The sequence below is a fragment of the Hoplias malabaricus genome, chromosome 1, assembly GCF_029633855.1.
Source record: "Hoplias malabaricus isolate fHopMal1 chromosome 1, fHopMal1.hap1, whole genome shotgun sequence".
Classification (NCBI taxonomy): domain Eukaryota; kingdom Metazoa; phylum Chordata; class Actinopteri; order Characiformes; family Erythrinidae; genus Hoplias; species Hoplias malabaricus.
The window spans coordinates 8,986,308-9,000,648 of NC_089800.1; the positions used below are offsets into that span (position 1 = coordinate 8,986,308).

The window sequence follows — 14,341 nt, forward strand, 5'->3', positions numbered from 1 at the left end:
CTATCTAACATTAGTCTGAGCAGATGACGACCCGAACCTGACCAGTACACGGAAAAGAACATTGCTTCAGGCACGCTCACCAGAGGGGCAAGGTCTGTACATTCTGTGAACAAAGGTACACAGAATACTCCTCACTGGCTGCCTGCAGTTACACTGAATTACACTAAATCTCAGGAATTAAAATCTGGATTTTCGGAGCACATATGAAAACAGATCAGAAAATGTCACACACACAGTTTCATATGTGGTTTATCTGACCTCACTGATGATGTGAAGTGATTGTAACTGACCTGTGAAGGTTTGTGTCTCCGTGGTAAAGAGTGTTTTATGCAGGTGTGTGCGTGTGTGTGTGTGTGAGAGAGAGAGAGAGCGAGAGAGAAGTATTAGTGTTGTTTTCCGAGGCACAGAGTCAGTTTAACTGTTAGAGAAGTCACTAAATCTGGACGCACATACACACTTATTTTCTTAAAATAGCCCTGGCTCTTCATAGAGTGCTGTTTATCTGCTCTCAAAGACAGTTTCACCGAAGTCCTTCACTCCCCTTTCTGTCCTCCTCCTAAAAAACAGCCCTTATCTCTCCATCTTGAATGTTTTTGTTCTGCTGTGGGTGCTCTTCTTGGTTGTCTGTAGAGTGATAAACGGGACTGTTTATAACCTTCTATGACCTATTTGTGTGTGTGTGTGTGTGTGTGTTTGAGAGAGAGAAAGAGAACAGACCTCTAGTTCTTTCTCTTTTGTTACACAGCACCAAGCAACCAGGGAATATCACTTAGTATTTATCATTTAGCACAGTGTCTGGGTCTGTGTGTGTGTGTGTGTGTGTGTGTGTGTGTGTGTCTGGGTGTGCATGTGTATGTATGTGTCTTGTATGGGTGTGTGTGTGTATGTATGTGTCTTGTATGGGTGTGTATGTGTTTGTCTGTTGTGTATGGGTATGTAGTGTGTGTGTGTGTGTGTGTGTGTGTCTGGGTGTGCATGTGTATGTATGTGTCTTGTATGGGTGTGTATGTGTATGGGTGTGTAGTGTGTGTGTGTGTGTGTGTCTGGGTGTGCATGTGTATGTATGTGTCTTGTATGGGTGTGTATGTGTTTGTCTGTTGTGTGTGTGTGTGTGTGTCTGGGTGTGCATGTGTATGTATGTGTCTTGTATGGGTGTGTATGTGTATGGGTGTGTAGTGTGTGTGTGTGTGTGTCTGGGTGTGCATGTGTATGTATGTGTCTTGTATGGGTGTGTATGTGTATGGGTGTGTAGTGTGTGTGTGTGTGTGTGTCTGGGTGTGCATGTGTATGTATGTGTCTTGTATGGGTGTGTATGTGTTTGTCTGTTGTGTGTGTGTGTGTGTGTCTGGGTGTGCATGTGTATGTATGTGTCTTGTATGGGTGTGTATGTGTTTGTCTGTTGTGTGTGTGTGTGTGTCTGGGTGTGCATGTGTATGTGTGTGTCTTGTATGGCTGTGTATGTGTTTGTCTGTTGTGTATGGGTGTCTAGTGTGTGTGTGTGTGGGTGTATGCAACCAGATAAATAAAATCTTGGCTGTAACTGTGTATGAAACTAGCAGGTTTGCATAATCCACCACAAATCCCCAGCCTAAAGTCTCCTTAAAACTCACCTACAGCAGTTGATGTGTCTAACAGTTAAAAACACATTTTAAGTATTCTCACACACGCCACTATATGCTACGCATGCTATAGGTTAATATCAATAATAATATATATGTAATATTGCTAAAACTAATTATATGTTTATAAGACTTAATAGTCAAAATCGGAGTTGAATGCTCTGGAGCAGCTGCCTTCATCCACCCCGCCCAATGCCACCCCCTGCAGTGTAACACTGGAACTGTGTTCTCTCAAGTAATTGAGTATCATTTTAGTTTAATTACGATTAAGAACTTGTGTTTGTGATCCAGAATTAATCATCCATCATCAGAACCCAACAGCATTATATTTTTGTGGCTCAGTGCCATCAAATCCTCACACAAATGGTCCAATATTTAATGTAAAACCCCACCCAGAAAAACAGAGGACGTCACTGCACAAAAGTGGAAGATGAGCTCCCGACTGATACCTTTTCATTTCAGGAAAAATATTGGTTGAGCGAGTGTCCTAAAACTTTTGGGACTTATGAGAAGTTACAATGGATTCTGGAAGCTCAGTCGGTGAATCAGTGTGTCTGTACTTCTCGGTGTCAGTGTGATTTAGAGACTGAGAACAAGGGCTGGGTGTGTGTAGATGTAGGAGTGTGTTCGAACATCGTGTTTGGATATAAACGACTATCTGTCAACTGGACATTAAGGTCACTAGTGGAGAGGCTTGTCCAGCGCTGTACTTGGTCAGGGGCTGAGAGAGGGAGTGAGTGGGAGGTGAACAGGAGAAGGGCGTTAGTGAGAGGAAGAGAGATAAGGGAGTGAGTGGAGAGAGTGATTTAAGGTAGAGAGGACAGGGGGATGAGTCCTTGATGATAATCAGTCTGTTTGAACCAGAGAGAGAGAGATAGCGCCTAGCATACCGGACCAAGACAGTTTATTTTTGATTATTTGCAGACACTGGGTCTTCATAAACACATTTAGACCAGTGTCAAGCAAGCAAACATATCCTGAATTTTATAAAAAGAGTTTTTTGATTACAGTCGTGAATGTGACCAAAACTAAGCTTCTAGATTAAACTTTAGAAATCCCTGTCTGTCTACTCAGAACTGCGAGGGGAGGTCAAATCACAGCATAAATGTAGCAGACCTGACTTCACATAAGCCAAATATAATCCAAACAAGAGCTGACCGTTCCCATGATGCTGAACAAATCCCACCCCTTGAGAGGTGTCATTATGACATAATCCAATTTGAAGTAGTTGTCAAATGCAGTAGCTCTTTGTTCTCTCTCGCTTTCTCTCAGATCTTCAACTCAGCCAACCCTTCCACTGTAGCCCCTCATAGCACCAGAGCCCACACCTGAAAAACAGCCATTTATAGAGTTGGAGAGAGAATCTTCCTCTGAGGGGCTGAGCACTTATTTAGAGCAATCATTCACAACATATGTTTATTCCTGATAATTATAGTATCTGCAGATGAAGGTATGAGATGAAGGTATGGGATAATGGCGCAGACGTTCACGTCGCTATTGGCTAGTGGGTTTTGGCACGCCGCCAAAATGTGTTCAAGGCTCCATCAGTACGTGTGGAGCTATATCAGGACTGAAGATCGGCTCTGAGTAATTACAGGAATGGAAACTGCAGATGGTGCATCTTCTTGATAAAGCTATACCCTCTGCGGTGTGTCAAGCAGATTTAAACACAAACCGTCCAATCTGAGGCCTGCACAAATGTGATCGAGTGCTGATCATTGCAGGATTAGCTTTGCCTTTCCATTTCCATGTAACCTTTTGTTTTCCTCATGGCTGTAAACATTGGTACACAACGACAGTGGGATTCAGGAGAGGCCCGAGCAATAAAACGACCTCAAGAATGTACACGTGCTCTAAATTAGAACTATTTTTCATTGATTCTGCAAGTTTGCTTCAGGGTGTTCTTGTGCATGTGGGTGTGTGTGAGTGTGTATGCTTTTTCAGCACGGTACATTACCTGAGAGTATTTGTATCTGCGCTATGTATCGGTCTAGTAATTTGTGAGGTGAACTCATGCAGGTGAATGTAATAATGACTTGCAGTGGGTGTCCAGGATCGATATTGACCGCAGTTGTTCTTTTAAAGCTAAATAATAAAAGTAATAATTAGAGTTTTAGCTATTGGAGCGGGGAACTAAGAAGCAGACTGGACCCAAACCCAGAGAATTAGTTTAGTTTGGCTTTTAACTATGATTGCATAGTAAGAACCTACTTGAAGTAAGATGAAAATTATGGCAAGGACATGCACAGGTGAGTGTCAGATTTTATTGGAGATGGATATTATGGTTTAGAAAAAGGTTGGGCCAACAATAGGCCACGAGGACAGCTTCAATCAGCTTGGCATTTACAGTCATTGACAGGTAAGTAAGTAAGTAAATAAATAAAAATACACCAAAAAGGAGTTGGAATGGACTGAAACTTTGTGTGAATGTAATAATGATATATGTAAGTGATTACAACATTGGAGCGAAAAGGATAAGCGGCTAGCCTGTATACAAGAGATACAATGGGGCATGGAAGCATACAGAGTCTTTATGGCATCCTGCAGCATATATGCCCACAGATCTTGCAGCTGGGCCTGTAGATCCTGCAAAGTCATAGGTTGCCAAAGCTTGTGTCCCAGCAGGTCCTATAAATGCCTGATTGGTGATATATCTGGCCACTGTGCAGGCCAAGGAAATGTTGCAATCTGTTGGAAACATTCCCAGGAAGCCCTTGCTGTTAGTGTGGACCAAAATTATCCTGTTGAAAAAGTCTCGTTGGAAATCTTGCCATGAGAGACAACGCATGTAGCAGCAGATTGTCCTGCACATCTCTGCGCTGTTAGTGCCATTTGTGTGACTACTAGAGGGTGACCGACTGTTGTATGAGATGGCACCCCAGATCATCACACCAGCAGCTAGGGCACTTTTTCGCTCCACAACAATGGAAGGATTGAAGTGTTCACCACAAGCCTTCATAGTTGATCCCGAACATTGTCTGATCCCAAACAGAATTTGTTACTAAAGACAATAGGGTTCCAATTCGTAGCAGTCCAGGTTTCTCGTTCAAGATGCCACTTGTTCCCAACACCTCCTAATAGCTTGTTCAGAACAGCCTAGGTGGTGAAAATGAGATGAAACCACCATCCTGCTTCTCTCAGTCCGATGATGTGCCTCCTCTCAAAGCTTGTCAAATGGGCAAACGGTCTTAGAGTGCATCGTAGAGGAACCTAGCTGTCAACAATCTCTCATCAAGAGGTACACTACCCAAATAATACCCCGATTTACAGTGACCCTTCCTTCTAAGGGAACAAGTAGACCCAAAAGTGGACCCAAATTATTCCTGCAAACATCTATGATTTGGGGGAAATGTTCTCTCTAGTTCAGGATCTCCGCATCGTTAAAGATTTGTTTGAGGGAAAGCATTACTGTTGTTTGTACGTAACTGTATAGTTTTAAGTAAGTTTAATTTGTTTGCAATTTTTTTGAATTACAACAAAAACTCATTTGTAACTCCAGCTGTTTACCTTTGTGGGAATTTCTGTTATGAAATTATGTTCTATTTTCTTGCAGAATTTGGAGTCAGTTCCACCTTAAATAACCTGAAACAACAAAAAGAATGTCATGTCATGTCTCAGCTATCAAAGCAGAGAGAATGTTTTTCCAGTGTGCCAACAGGCTGGAGAGCATGAAATCGGAAAATCAGAATTTTATAAAAAGTGTTTTTTGATTAAAATCATGAACATTGCCTTTAAATGTTTATGCAATGCCATCCTACAGTGTTTCCTCTGTATATAGTGCCGGAAACTGTCTGATCACATCACGTACATCACTGATTGTGTACTTTCTATCACAGTTTCCCATACCATTTACTGATGTCTTTTGCATGGAGGTCAATTTAGTAATTTTTACTATTGATACACATGGTGGTGGAACAGTTTTGTGACTGAATTTCCCAGCATCCCAGCATTTATTTTCACAGAAACTTTGATTTCAAACATTTGGAGTATGTGTACTTATGAATTATCTGTAATTGTGTCGTCTGTATGGGTTGTATAGTTTTGTTTGTGTATGTTGTGTGCACAACACTTATTGAAGTAAATCCACTTTGTCACTTTAAACCAGATCCAGAGTTGATGTCTCCAACTGCTCCTGACTCTATATCATCCTGAGCCTAGAGGCTGGACTGTCTCTCAAGCCTGCTCAAGCACTGGGTCTTTGAAAAACAACAAATATCCTTGGTCTTGGCAGCATCACGACTGCAGTCTTTAAACAGTGTATTGCACCCCAGCCGTTAAGGCTTTTTTGGGGATCAACTCTTTGACTCTTGACACTTGATTTTTAAACAAGAAAATGCCACAGTTGTATAGAGATCAAACATAGGGTCCTAAAGGCTGTTTACTTTCTTTTAACATTTCAACAGAGTCACTCGCCTAGAGGTGTCTCCGATTTCCAGAGACAAGTGAGACTAGCACTTAGTGTCAATAAACACAGCACTCACATAAAACTTCCAATAAATAGCTGTAAAATCACATTAACTTCAAGGATACATTAGAGAGGAAGACAGTTTTCTAAGTTTCATTCAGATTGAGTTTCATTATCCAGTTTATCCAGAGATATGTCTCTGAATTAGTGTTTATCTACTCTTATTTCTTGCCGTATGTCATCCAAGCCCTACTTCATTTCTTTGTTTGATCGTCTGCTGTAATTACAACAAAAACAGGAATTCACTAACAGTACCTTTTTTTTCCCCTACAAACTCTTGGTAATCTTAGTCTCCAGTGTTCATCCTCAGATTTTAAAGCAGCATCTTGTTTGAAATTTGAGAAAATCAGTGCAAGAACAGCCAGACTGTTGGCCGTTGGCACTAATACACTGCTCCTCCGTGTCATGGAGATAGCTGATGAGTCAGCTTGAAATCTGAATTTCAATGTCACCTATGACTGGAATGATGTAAGCATTATCTTCCTTTTACAAATGTAAATGTTCTGATAAGCAATACACGGGTCTATCTCTGGCATTTGTAGAGGATTTTTGCCTGGACTGTCCTACCAAAGATCATGCCAAAGACACCTTGAGTGACACCAGCAAAACCAGGCTTTCATGCAAAGGTTCAAGCTGAAATATTCAAAGATGGATGTTTGATCCACATTCCAGGCCAGGATTTTAAAATGGTTAGCCAGTATGACACTATAGCTGTAACTCAATGCACCTGACTTTAAAGGAATAGTGTCATACCGGCCAACCATTTTAACGTCCTGGCCTGGAACATGGCTACAAGTTCTGTATTTAGAAATTTCTGGGTCCAGAAAGCAAATCAAAGAACCATTCTTGGTTTTTGTAGGACTTTCTAAAGATATCAACACCTTTGAATGATTCTTTAACATCCTGAGGATCCCTTTCAATGCCTGGTCAAAATACGGCAAGAGAGGTACAAAGTAGAATTGGGCTTACTGTTAACATTCTGAAGACTTATACTTGGCCGGTGTTTATTATTTTTCTGGAAATCCCTGGATTCTCCACTTCAGTACAACCCCATCATTTTTTTGACATATACATATGTATTCCTTATTTGCAGTCTGTACCCAGGAACTTAACATACAGCCATTGCCTCAAACAACTTTACGCCTTTCCTATAAAATGATCGAAAGTGACTTAATAGGGTGGAATACTAATTGGCACAGCTGCCTAAGCCTTGGCCCTATCATCTGGAGGTTGTGATTTCCATCCACCCAGAAAGTCCAAGAGAATATAAATGTCTTCCTTTTCTCTGGGTGAGTAGAGTGGGGATCACTCTGTTATCACAGAGTGGGATGCTAGTCAACAGAAGAGTTGTGAATTAGTGTTTTCCTCTAAGCGTGTTGAACTGCTTATGTTGGTATCAATTGACGGGGGCAGACTTAGCATGTTATGGTGCTTTACCACTGCATGATATCTACACTTCTTGAGTCTTCTCTGCTTTACTTGCTTTTTGGCCCAAGGTACCTGGTAGCAAGTGCAATTTACTCATGGTGTATTCGCATGTTGTTGTTTCGTGGCACTGGACCCTGTTAAAATCAATAGAGTTTCTAGTACCTTGTTGTACTGTCCAGCTCTCGCTGGAGTCCTTCATTGATCACCAATCTAAAAAAGGTTAGAACCTCTTCCAAAAACTACAGACCAATTTTACAAACTTCCATTGTGACATATGTGATCTATACTGTAGCTGGATGTCCGCATTTTGTTGTGATTGACAATTCTCTCTAGCTAATCATCACCACTCAAGATTTACATGTCATGTTTAGTCCTTACGTAGTATCCTTAGAGCCACAAGTGAGCAGATACTAAAAGTGCCTGTTTACAGGTACCAGGTGCCAACATTCCCTAATGGAAAAGCAAAAAAGCCAAGTAGAGCTAGGCAGAGTCCAGCATGTGCAATCTAGTTCAAAAGCACCATTAATAGTAACTGGTAATGGCTAGAGGTCAGCTAAGGTCAACCTAGTGGCCCTAGATGCCTTGACCACACCCTTGTAATACCTGAGGACTGCCTCCCCTTGAAAGTCCCTTTACGGGCAACTGAAAATACATCGCTTCTTCACTGGTGGTCAGGAAAACATCTTAAAAGTCATCTGAAAATCTCCCTCAAGACAAGGACAAGACCGTGGCACTGGAATCTATGACTCCTGACCTGTCGTGGAGGAGCTCAACAGGCCAAACTGCAACCCAGAGTGTGTGTATGCAGGCTCCGTGCGGATTTGTGTGAAGGTCGAGTCTTTAGTCCAGCTTGGACTCTCTGGAGCTTTTCCTCATCGCTTCTTAAATGAGCTCCCCAGTGGCCCCATAAGGGCCGTCACCACTCTCTGTTGCTTAGCGACTGCTCCTGTGGCACTGAAGCTTATATCCAGGGGCAGCCAGCTGCCCACCGCATGTGTGTGTGTGTTTTTGTGTATTTGTTTGTGTGTGTGTGTGTTTTTGATGACCTGGTTACACCAAGTGGTAAGGAGTCTTCTGGCTTCCCTCCCAGTGGACTTGAAACTTATCCAGTGCTTAATCTCAGTAATGAGGGCTAGAGAAATGCTGCAACTGTTGGGTCACTATCGTCTACTGTGTCTTATAAATGAGCGTTCGTGAGGGCGAAATGCTCGGTTGATTATTTCTCTCCATAAATGGCTACCCTCATTCATCATTAAAGTGCACAGTTTCTTTTGACCTTAACTCTTAAGGCTTGAAAGAAGTAAAATTTTCACATGTGGAATGAGAGCTCAACCTGAATGCTGAAGTAACGCAAGAGTTATTTCAGAATGACCTTAGTCGTTTCTCATAATGAGCGTGACCCACTACCTAAATGATACCTGCCCTGAGGTGGTCCTGCAGGAGTCCTGACCATTTGAAGGACATGCTGAAATTGGGAGAGTGACAGATGAAGTACAGTCTGTAATTGTAAAACTATAAAGAACGTCTGTTTGATAAAATAAGTATAGGGTTTAAATATATGGTTGTGCTAATGCTAGTGCTTATAATCTACAGGTCTCCACAAAAAATATTACCATAAAATGACCTAAAATTGTACATCCAAGAAATCCATAATTAATAAGGAGTCAACTTGAAAATTCAGTCGGCAAATACCTCTCTTGACTAACCCTCCGAATATCGCCTATGACTTAAGGGATGTAAACATTATCGACATTTAGAAAAATGAACATTCTGATAAAGAGTAAACAAATTAGTCTGTTGTAGAGAGCTATTGCTTCTTTCTTTTGCTTGGAAAGTCCTGCCAAAATCATGCTTCGCACTCATTGAGTGACACTACCAAGACCAGCCGTACAAGCAAAGGTTCAGGAAACAAAGCAAGATCTTTTCTTGGTCTTTGTAGGATTTTCCAAAGACATCAACACTTTTAGATGGTTTATTAACATCGTGAGGACCTTTTTTTTTTCAATGCCTGGTCAAGTATTACTTACAGGGCCTACTGTTATTGTTCTAAAGACTAGTTCCTGTCCAGTTATTCGTTTTCTAGAAATACCTGGAGTACAACCCCATGGTCATTTGGACATTTATGGATTATTAGCTAATTAGCTAATGCTAATTATCAGAAATATATATAACTTTATAGCTAATGCTAATAATCCTTAAGTTTCAACAGAATTTGGAAGTAAATTGTAGACATTACAATTGTAGGTTATTACAATTAACTGAAATAACCATTTCAGTTATCGTGGTGCACATTTGATGTACATATTGGTAATTTAGAATCAATTAATGCTGAAAAATACACCCAGGAGTGCTGCAAAACTGATTTGTAAATGTTTACACGTGAGGTCGATGCTTAGGTGTATATAGTACACTCTGCATGGGTGGGGAAGCCTATAAGCAACAATAATACATCTTACTTAGTGCTCCTTTAATGAACACATAGTTTCTCCCACTTTTTTAGCTCAGTATTATCAGGGATGTTCTTTTATTATATATGGAAAGAACTCAGATTTGTCATTAATACAGTCTTTAGTAAAGAGATTTCTCATCTCTATTCTTCACTCTTTTTGTACTTTGTAATTATTTAGGGAGATGTTCTTTTAATGTGATAGAGCAACTGGAACTTCAAGGCTCAAAGAGAAATAGAGATCATCTTTTTTTTTTTTTTTTTTTTTTTAAATACAAACCAATGAGAAGGAATCCTGGGCGATAAATTCTTTTGTAGTGTCTTTGAGAATTGCTTTTTTTATCACACACTTCCAGGGTATATTTTACAGTGATAAGGGAGGAGACACTAGGAGGGGGGAAATGAATTTGCTGTCTCTCTTTGGCAAGGATTCAGTCACTTGCTGAGCGCTTTCCAGCCGATGCGGAACCCAATTCATTTGCGCAAGGGAAGTAGAGGCTAATTTGTGGAATTTGCCAACTCCCCTGCTCCACCGGCAACTCCCAGAAAGGACGAGAGCAAGAGGAGGAGGTTGTAGAGAAGCAGAAGTGCATGTCAGTGTGTGATAGAAGGAGACGGAGGAGTCAGGTTTGTAATGGTGCAGCAACATTTCTGCTGAAAAACAGACCTAAGGGTTGGAGAACACTCCAGTGCTTCTGTCAGTTTGCCTGATTTCCAATATGTGCTCACGGAATTAATGGTGCTACCACATCCCAGATTTCCATATTTTTCCTCTTTCCCCAGGTGTAGTCAGTCAGCCAAGACATGTTTCGTGTATGAAGTTTGCTTCTTTAATTTTCCACCAGAGCTTCAGTCTAATGAGTTAATAAACAATGGGAACCAGCAAACTTTTAACAGTGATTTTTTATTTTTTTTAACAATGAAATGGGTGGCAAGTTTTAGAACCTAACATAATTATATATATTTAAATTAATGCCTTCTCAGTACGTGTGGTGCTTGTATAAATTTATATATAACCACAATCAATATAATAATAATAATAATATAAAACAAATAAGATATCTAACATTTTCTATAAAGTAGTAGGTGTGAGTGAGTTTGAAGAACAACATTTTGTTCAGATTCTCTCTGATTGCATAAATTTGTTAAATCAATAGCGCACAATATTTTAAATCATTATTTATTAACTGGTAAAACTAGGAATTGGATAATAACCTCAAATAATGTGGACTACCACGAGGAAAGATTTGGAAAAAATGAAATCAACATATTCAAGTGTGTGAATATCACACTTACACTGCAAAAAATGAAATCTAAGCAAGTAAAATTGACTTAAAACTAGTCTAAATATCTAGTATTCTTCATTTGGAAATTGTCGTAAGAATATAATAAGATTATTCAACTTATTTCTAACTTATTTTTACCTGTTTTAAATCATTCTATCTACAGAAAGTGTCTTATTCCATTGGAAGATAGTTTTTCTTAATTCAAGAAATAACAGAAAATGATGCTTAAAAGAAGCAAAACTATCTGCCAAAGGAATAAGACACTTTCTGTAGATAAAATGATTTAAAATAATTGTTCTTACGACAATTTCCAAATGAATAATATTCAATATTTAGACTAGATTTAAGTAAATTTTACTTGCTTAGATTTCATTTTTTGCAGTGTACTGAAATAATGTTATTTGGTTTTAATCTAAAGTTGTGCATTATTTGTTGTTTGTTTGTTTGTTTGTTTAGCAAATAAACACTAACTGCTCAGATAAATATCTTTTTAAATCTCATTAAAAAAAATAAATTAAATCTGTATTAAACTTTTTTACTGCAATATACCTGTCACCTCCAGGGATCTGAAGTTTTGGGTCCAGACCCCATTGTAAGAACTCCCTTGTCCCAGCCCATGTTTCCAACAGTTTCCTGATTTATTTCCTATCATTTATTTATATATCACTCTGAAAATGACCCCATCGAGCTCTGATAACACTTTACTTAAGGCTCTGAGCTCTTTCTGGAGTGTCACAGACGACATCAAGGTCCAGCTTCATTGGTTAGGCTAAAATATGTTGTTATAAATGCACATTGTTGAAATATTAAGTGTTTTCTCTGGAGTACTGCTGTTTATCGCTTGCTATTGTTTGGCTTTTGCTGTCCAAGGTGTGGCTAAACCCAATACAGTGCTCACGATATCACACAGAGGTATTCACCACATATGACAAGGAACAAATTATGTCCTTTGTGTGTTCCAGCTGTACGTAAAGCTGCATTGTGAGGACCCTCCCATGTTGGAGCACACTGAGCAACTGCTGGGAGAACTCGGAGGGGAGCTGGTGGCTGATGATGACAATGAAGCCGGACCCTCTATAGACAACATCGGAGATGACTTCATTCAGAGCAGTGATGATGATGAGGAGGAGGAAGCCATGGAGCACTGAACCCTTCGGCATCCTTCTCTACATGCATCATGATTTAGTTTTTCCATTTCAGTTTCAGGGCCAAGAAGGAGTACAAAGACTCGACGTCCATTTGTTAAGTGACCACACATTTATCATGTTCTGGAAGTCATTACGTGGAAATAGACAACAAAGTTTAATCTCAGTGTGGCAACATCACCCCCACCCCCCCACCTCTGTATCTATTTCAGTGTCAGCCAGTGCCCATTTTCTTAATGTTGTCGCTGTCCAATGAAAAATGCCCCCAAAAATCTCCCAAAAAAGCACCACCTTAACTTTCAATGGAGGTAAATGTTAAACATTTTCTTTAGAGTCATTTTCAGAGCATTTCTATTGGTCCAGTCGTGAAATGTGAAGGACATCTCCTGTGTTCAAATGATATAGTAAACTAAAAATTGACAAAAATGAAGATACATTGTTATTTTCTGTTGCAACAAGTGCCTTTTTTAATCCTTTGTACTAGAACCCAAAGCACATATGTTGGCTCATGTCATCATGATGAGAAAAAGACAAGAACACAAGCCTAACAGCAGTCCAGTGTTGAAAGAATGTGAGCGTTTATACCACCCTTCACTCCAGACCTTTGGTCTTTCAATTACTTTCTAATCACATTATAAATATAACCGCTGTGGGCTGTGTGTAATAATAAGAAAATGTCATTAAGGATTAAAAATGACTTTTAAGTCAAATGCCAACCTCGTCTTATTCCTCTCCTCACAAAAAGTTAATAATAACAGCTTTGTATGCCAGTATATCATAGGCTAACATCTTATGAGATCTGATGATGAGGAGTCCTTTTTCACAAGTGTGGTGTGGTGCTCTAATGCACAGAATTAGTTCACTATTATAACTAAGCCCTTCATAACTGGAATAGTGCGGAGGGACTGCATAGGACCGTCCCAGAGCTAGGACTGAGCTGGGACCTCGATTATATAAGGACACATGTAAATGTATAGTATTAGGGCCTGACCAATACGTGGCATGTCTGATGACATCAGCCGATATTGACAGCTTGTGATATTTTTATTGGCTGATAATATTATTGATAACATACTAATGATAATGGGTTTTTTAACTTGTGTTAAAATGTAGACAAACCTTGATGGTATATACATTTTCTTTAATTACAAAAAAGTGTATTTCTCTTGTTTAAGAAGTTTAAGAAGAAAATTATATATGACTCCAATCGTATATAAATAATACATATATAATTGAAAACACAGACACAGGGAGAACACATCAACTCCTCACAGACAGTCACCCGGAGCGGGAATCGAACCCACAACCTCCAGGCCCCTGGAGCTGTGTGACTGCGACACTAACCTGCTTCACCACCGTGCCGCCCCTTAGTGGTGCAGTGGTATTATAATTAACAGATCTGTGGTTCAGTCCTCAGTGGTGCCTCAGCCATCCAAGGCCATGGCCTCTCTCTATAGGTGGACAAGATGGCCTCCCTCCCCTAATCACAAGAACAAGGTGTTCTCTTGCAAATGTCTGAAAAGAAGCATTAGTTGACCTCTTGTGTCTTTGATGGAAGCATGTGCATGCCCTCACCCTCCTAGGTTGGTGGAACTGTTTGTGATTGCGGGAGTCCATCATTTTTAGTTCTTTAAACTCTAGAGGCTGGTATTTCCAGAGAGTTATAAAGCCTAGTCTTACTTACTTTAACTTTATACTTCCCTATCCATGAAAAATCTTCATTCCTATGGAGCTAAATTACAAACAAGTATTTTGAATATTGGAATCATATTACTCTGACTTTTCTTTGATAAACGTTTGATACATGTGTACTTGAGGCGGTGTAATATCATATTTAAAAAATTTAGACAGATAAAATCAATACTTAATAATCCAGACCTCATTTACATACAGGTAAACCATAGATCAACGAATATACAACTCAGATAAATGATTGGAAACATTTAAAATCA

At 39.7% G+C, this 14,341-nt stretch overlaps 1 protein-coding gene across 2 annotated transcripts in view; it reads left to right on the top strand.

Annotated features, from left to right (window-relative positions):
• The window catches only part of si:dkey-12j5.1 (uncharacterized), a 174,564-nt gene extending 161,296 nt beyond the window's left edge, over positions 1-13,268 (top strand). Inside the window, exon 10 of one of the 2 annotated variants that reach the window (XM_066678154.1) lies at positions 12,207-13,268. In XM_066678154.1, coding sequence (XP_066534251.1) covers positions 12,207-12,392 — 186 coding nt within the window. In that variant the 3' untranslated portion in view covers positions 12,393-13,268. The remainder of the gene's footprint in view (positions 1-12,206) is intronic. The other variant, XM_066678153.1, reaches the window with a different exon arrangement.
• Positions 13,269-14,341: the final 1,073 nt, after the last annotated feature.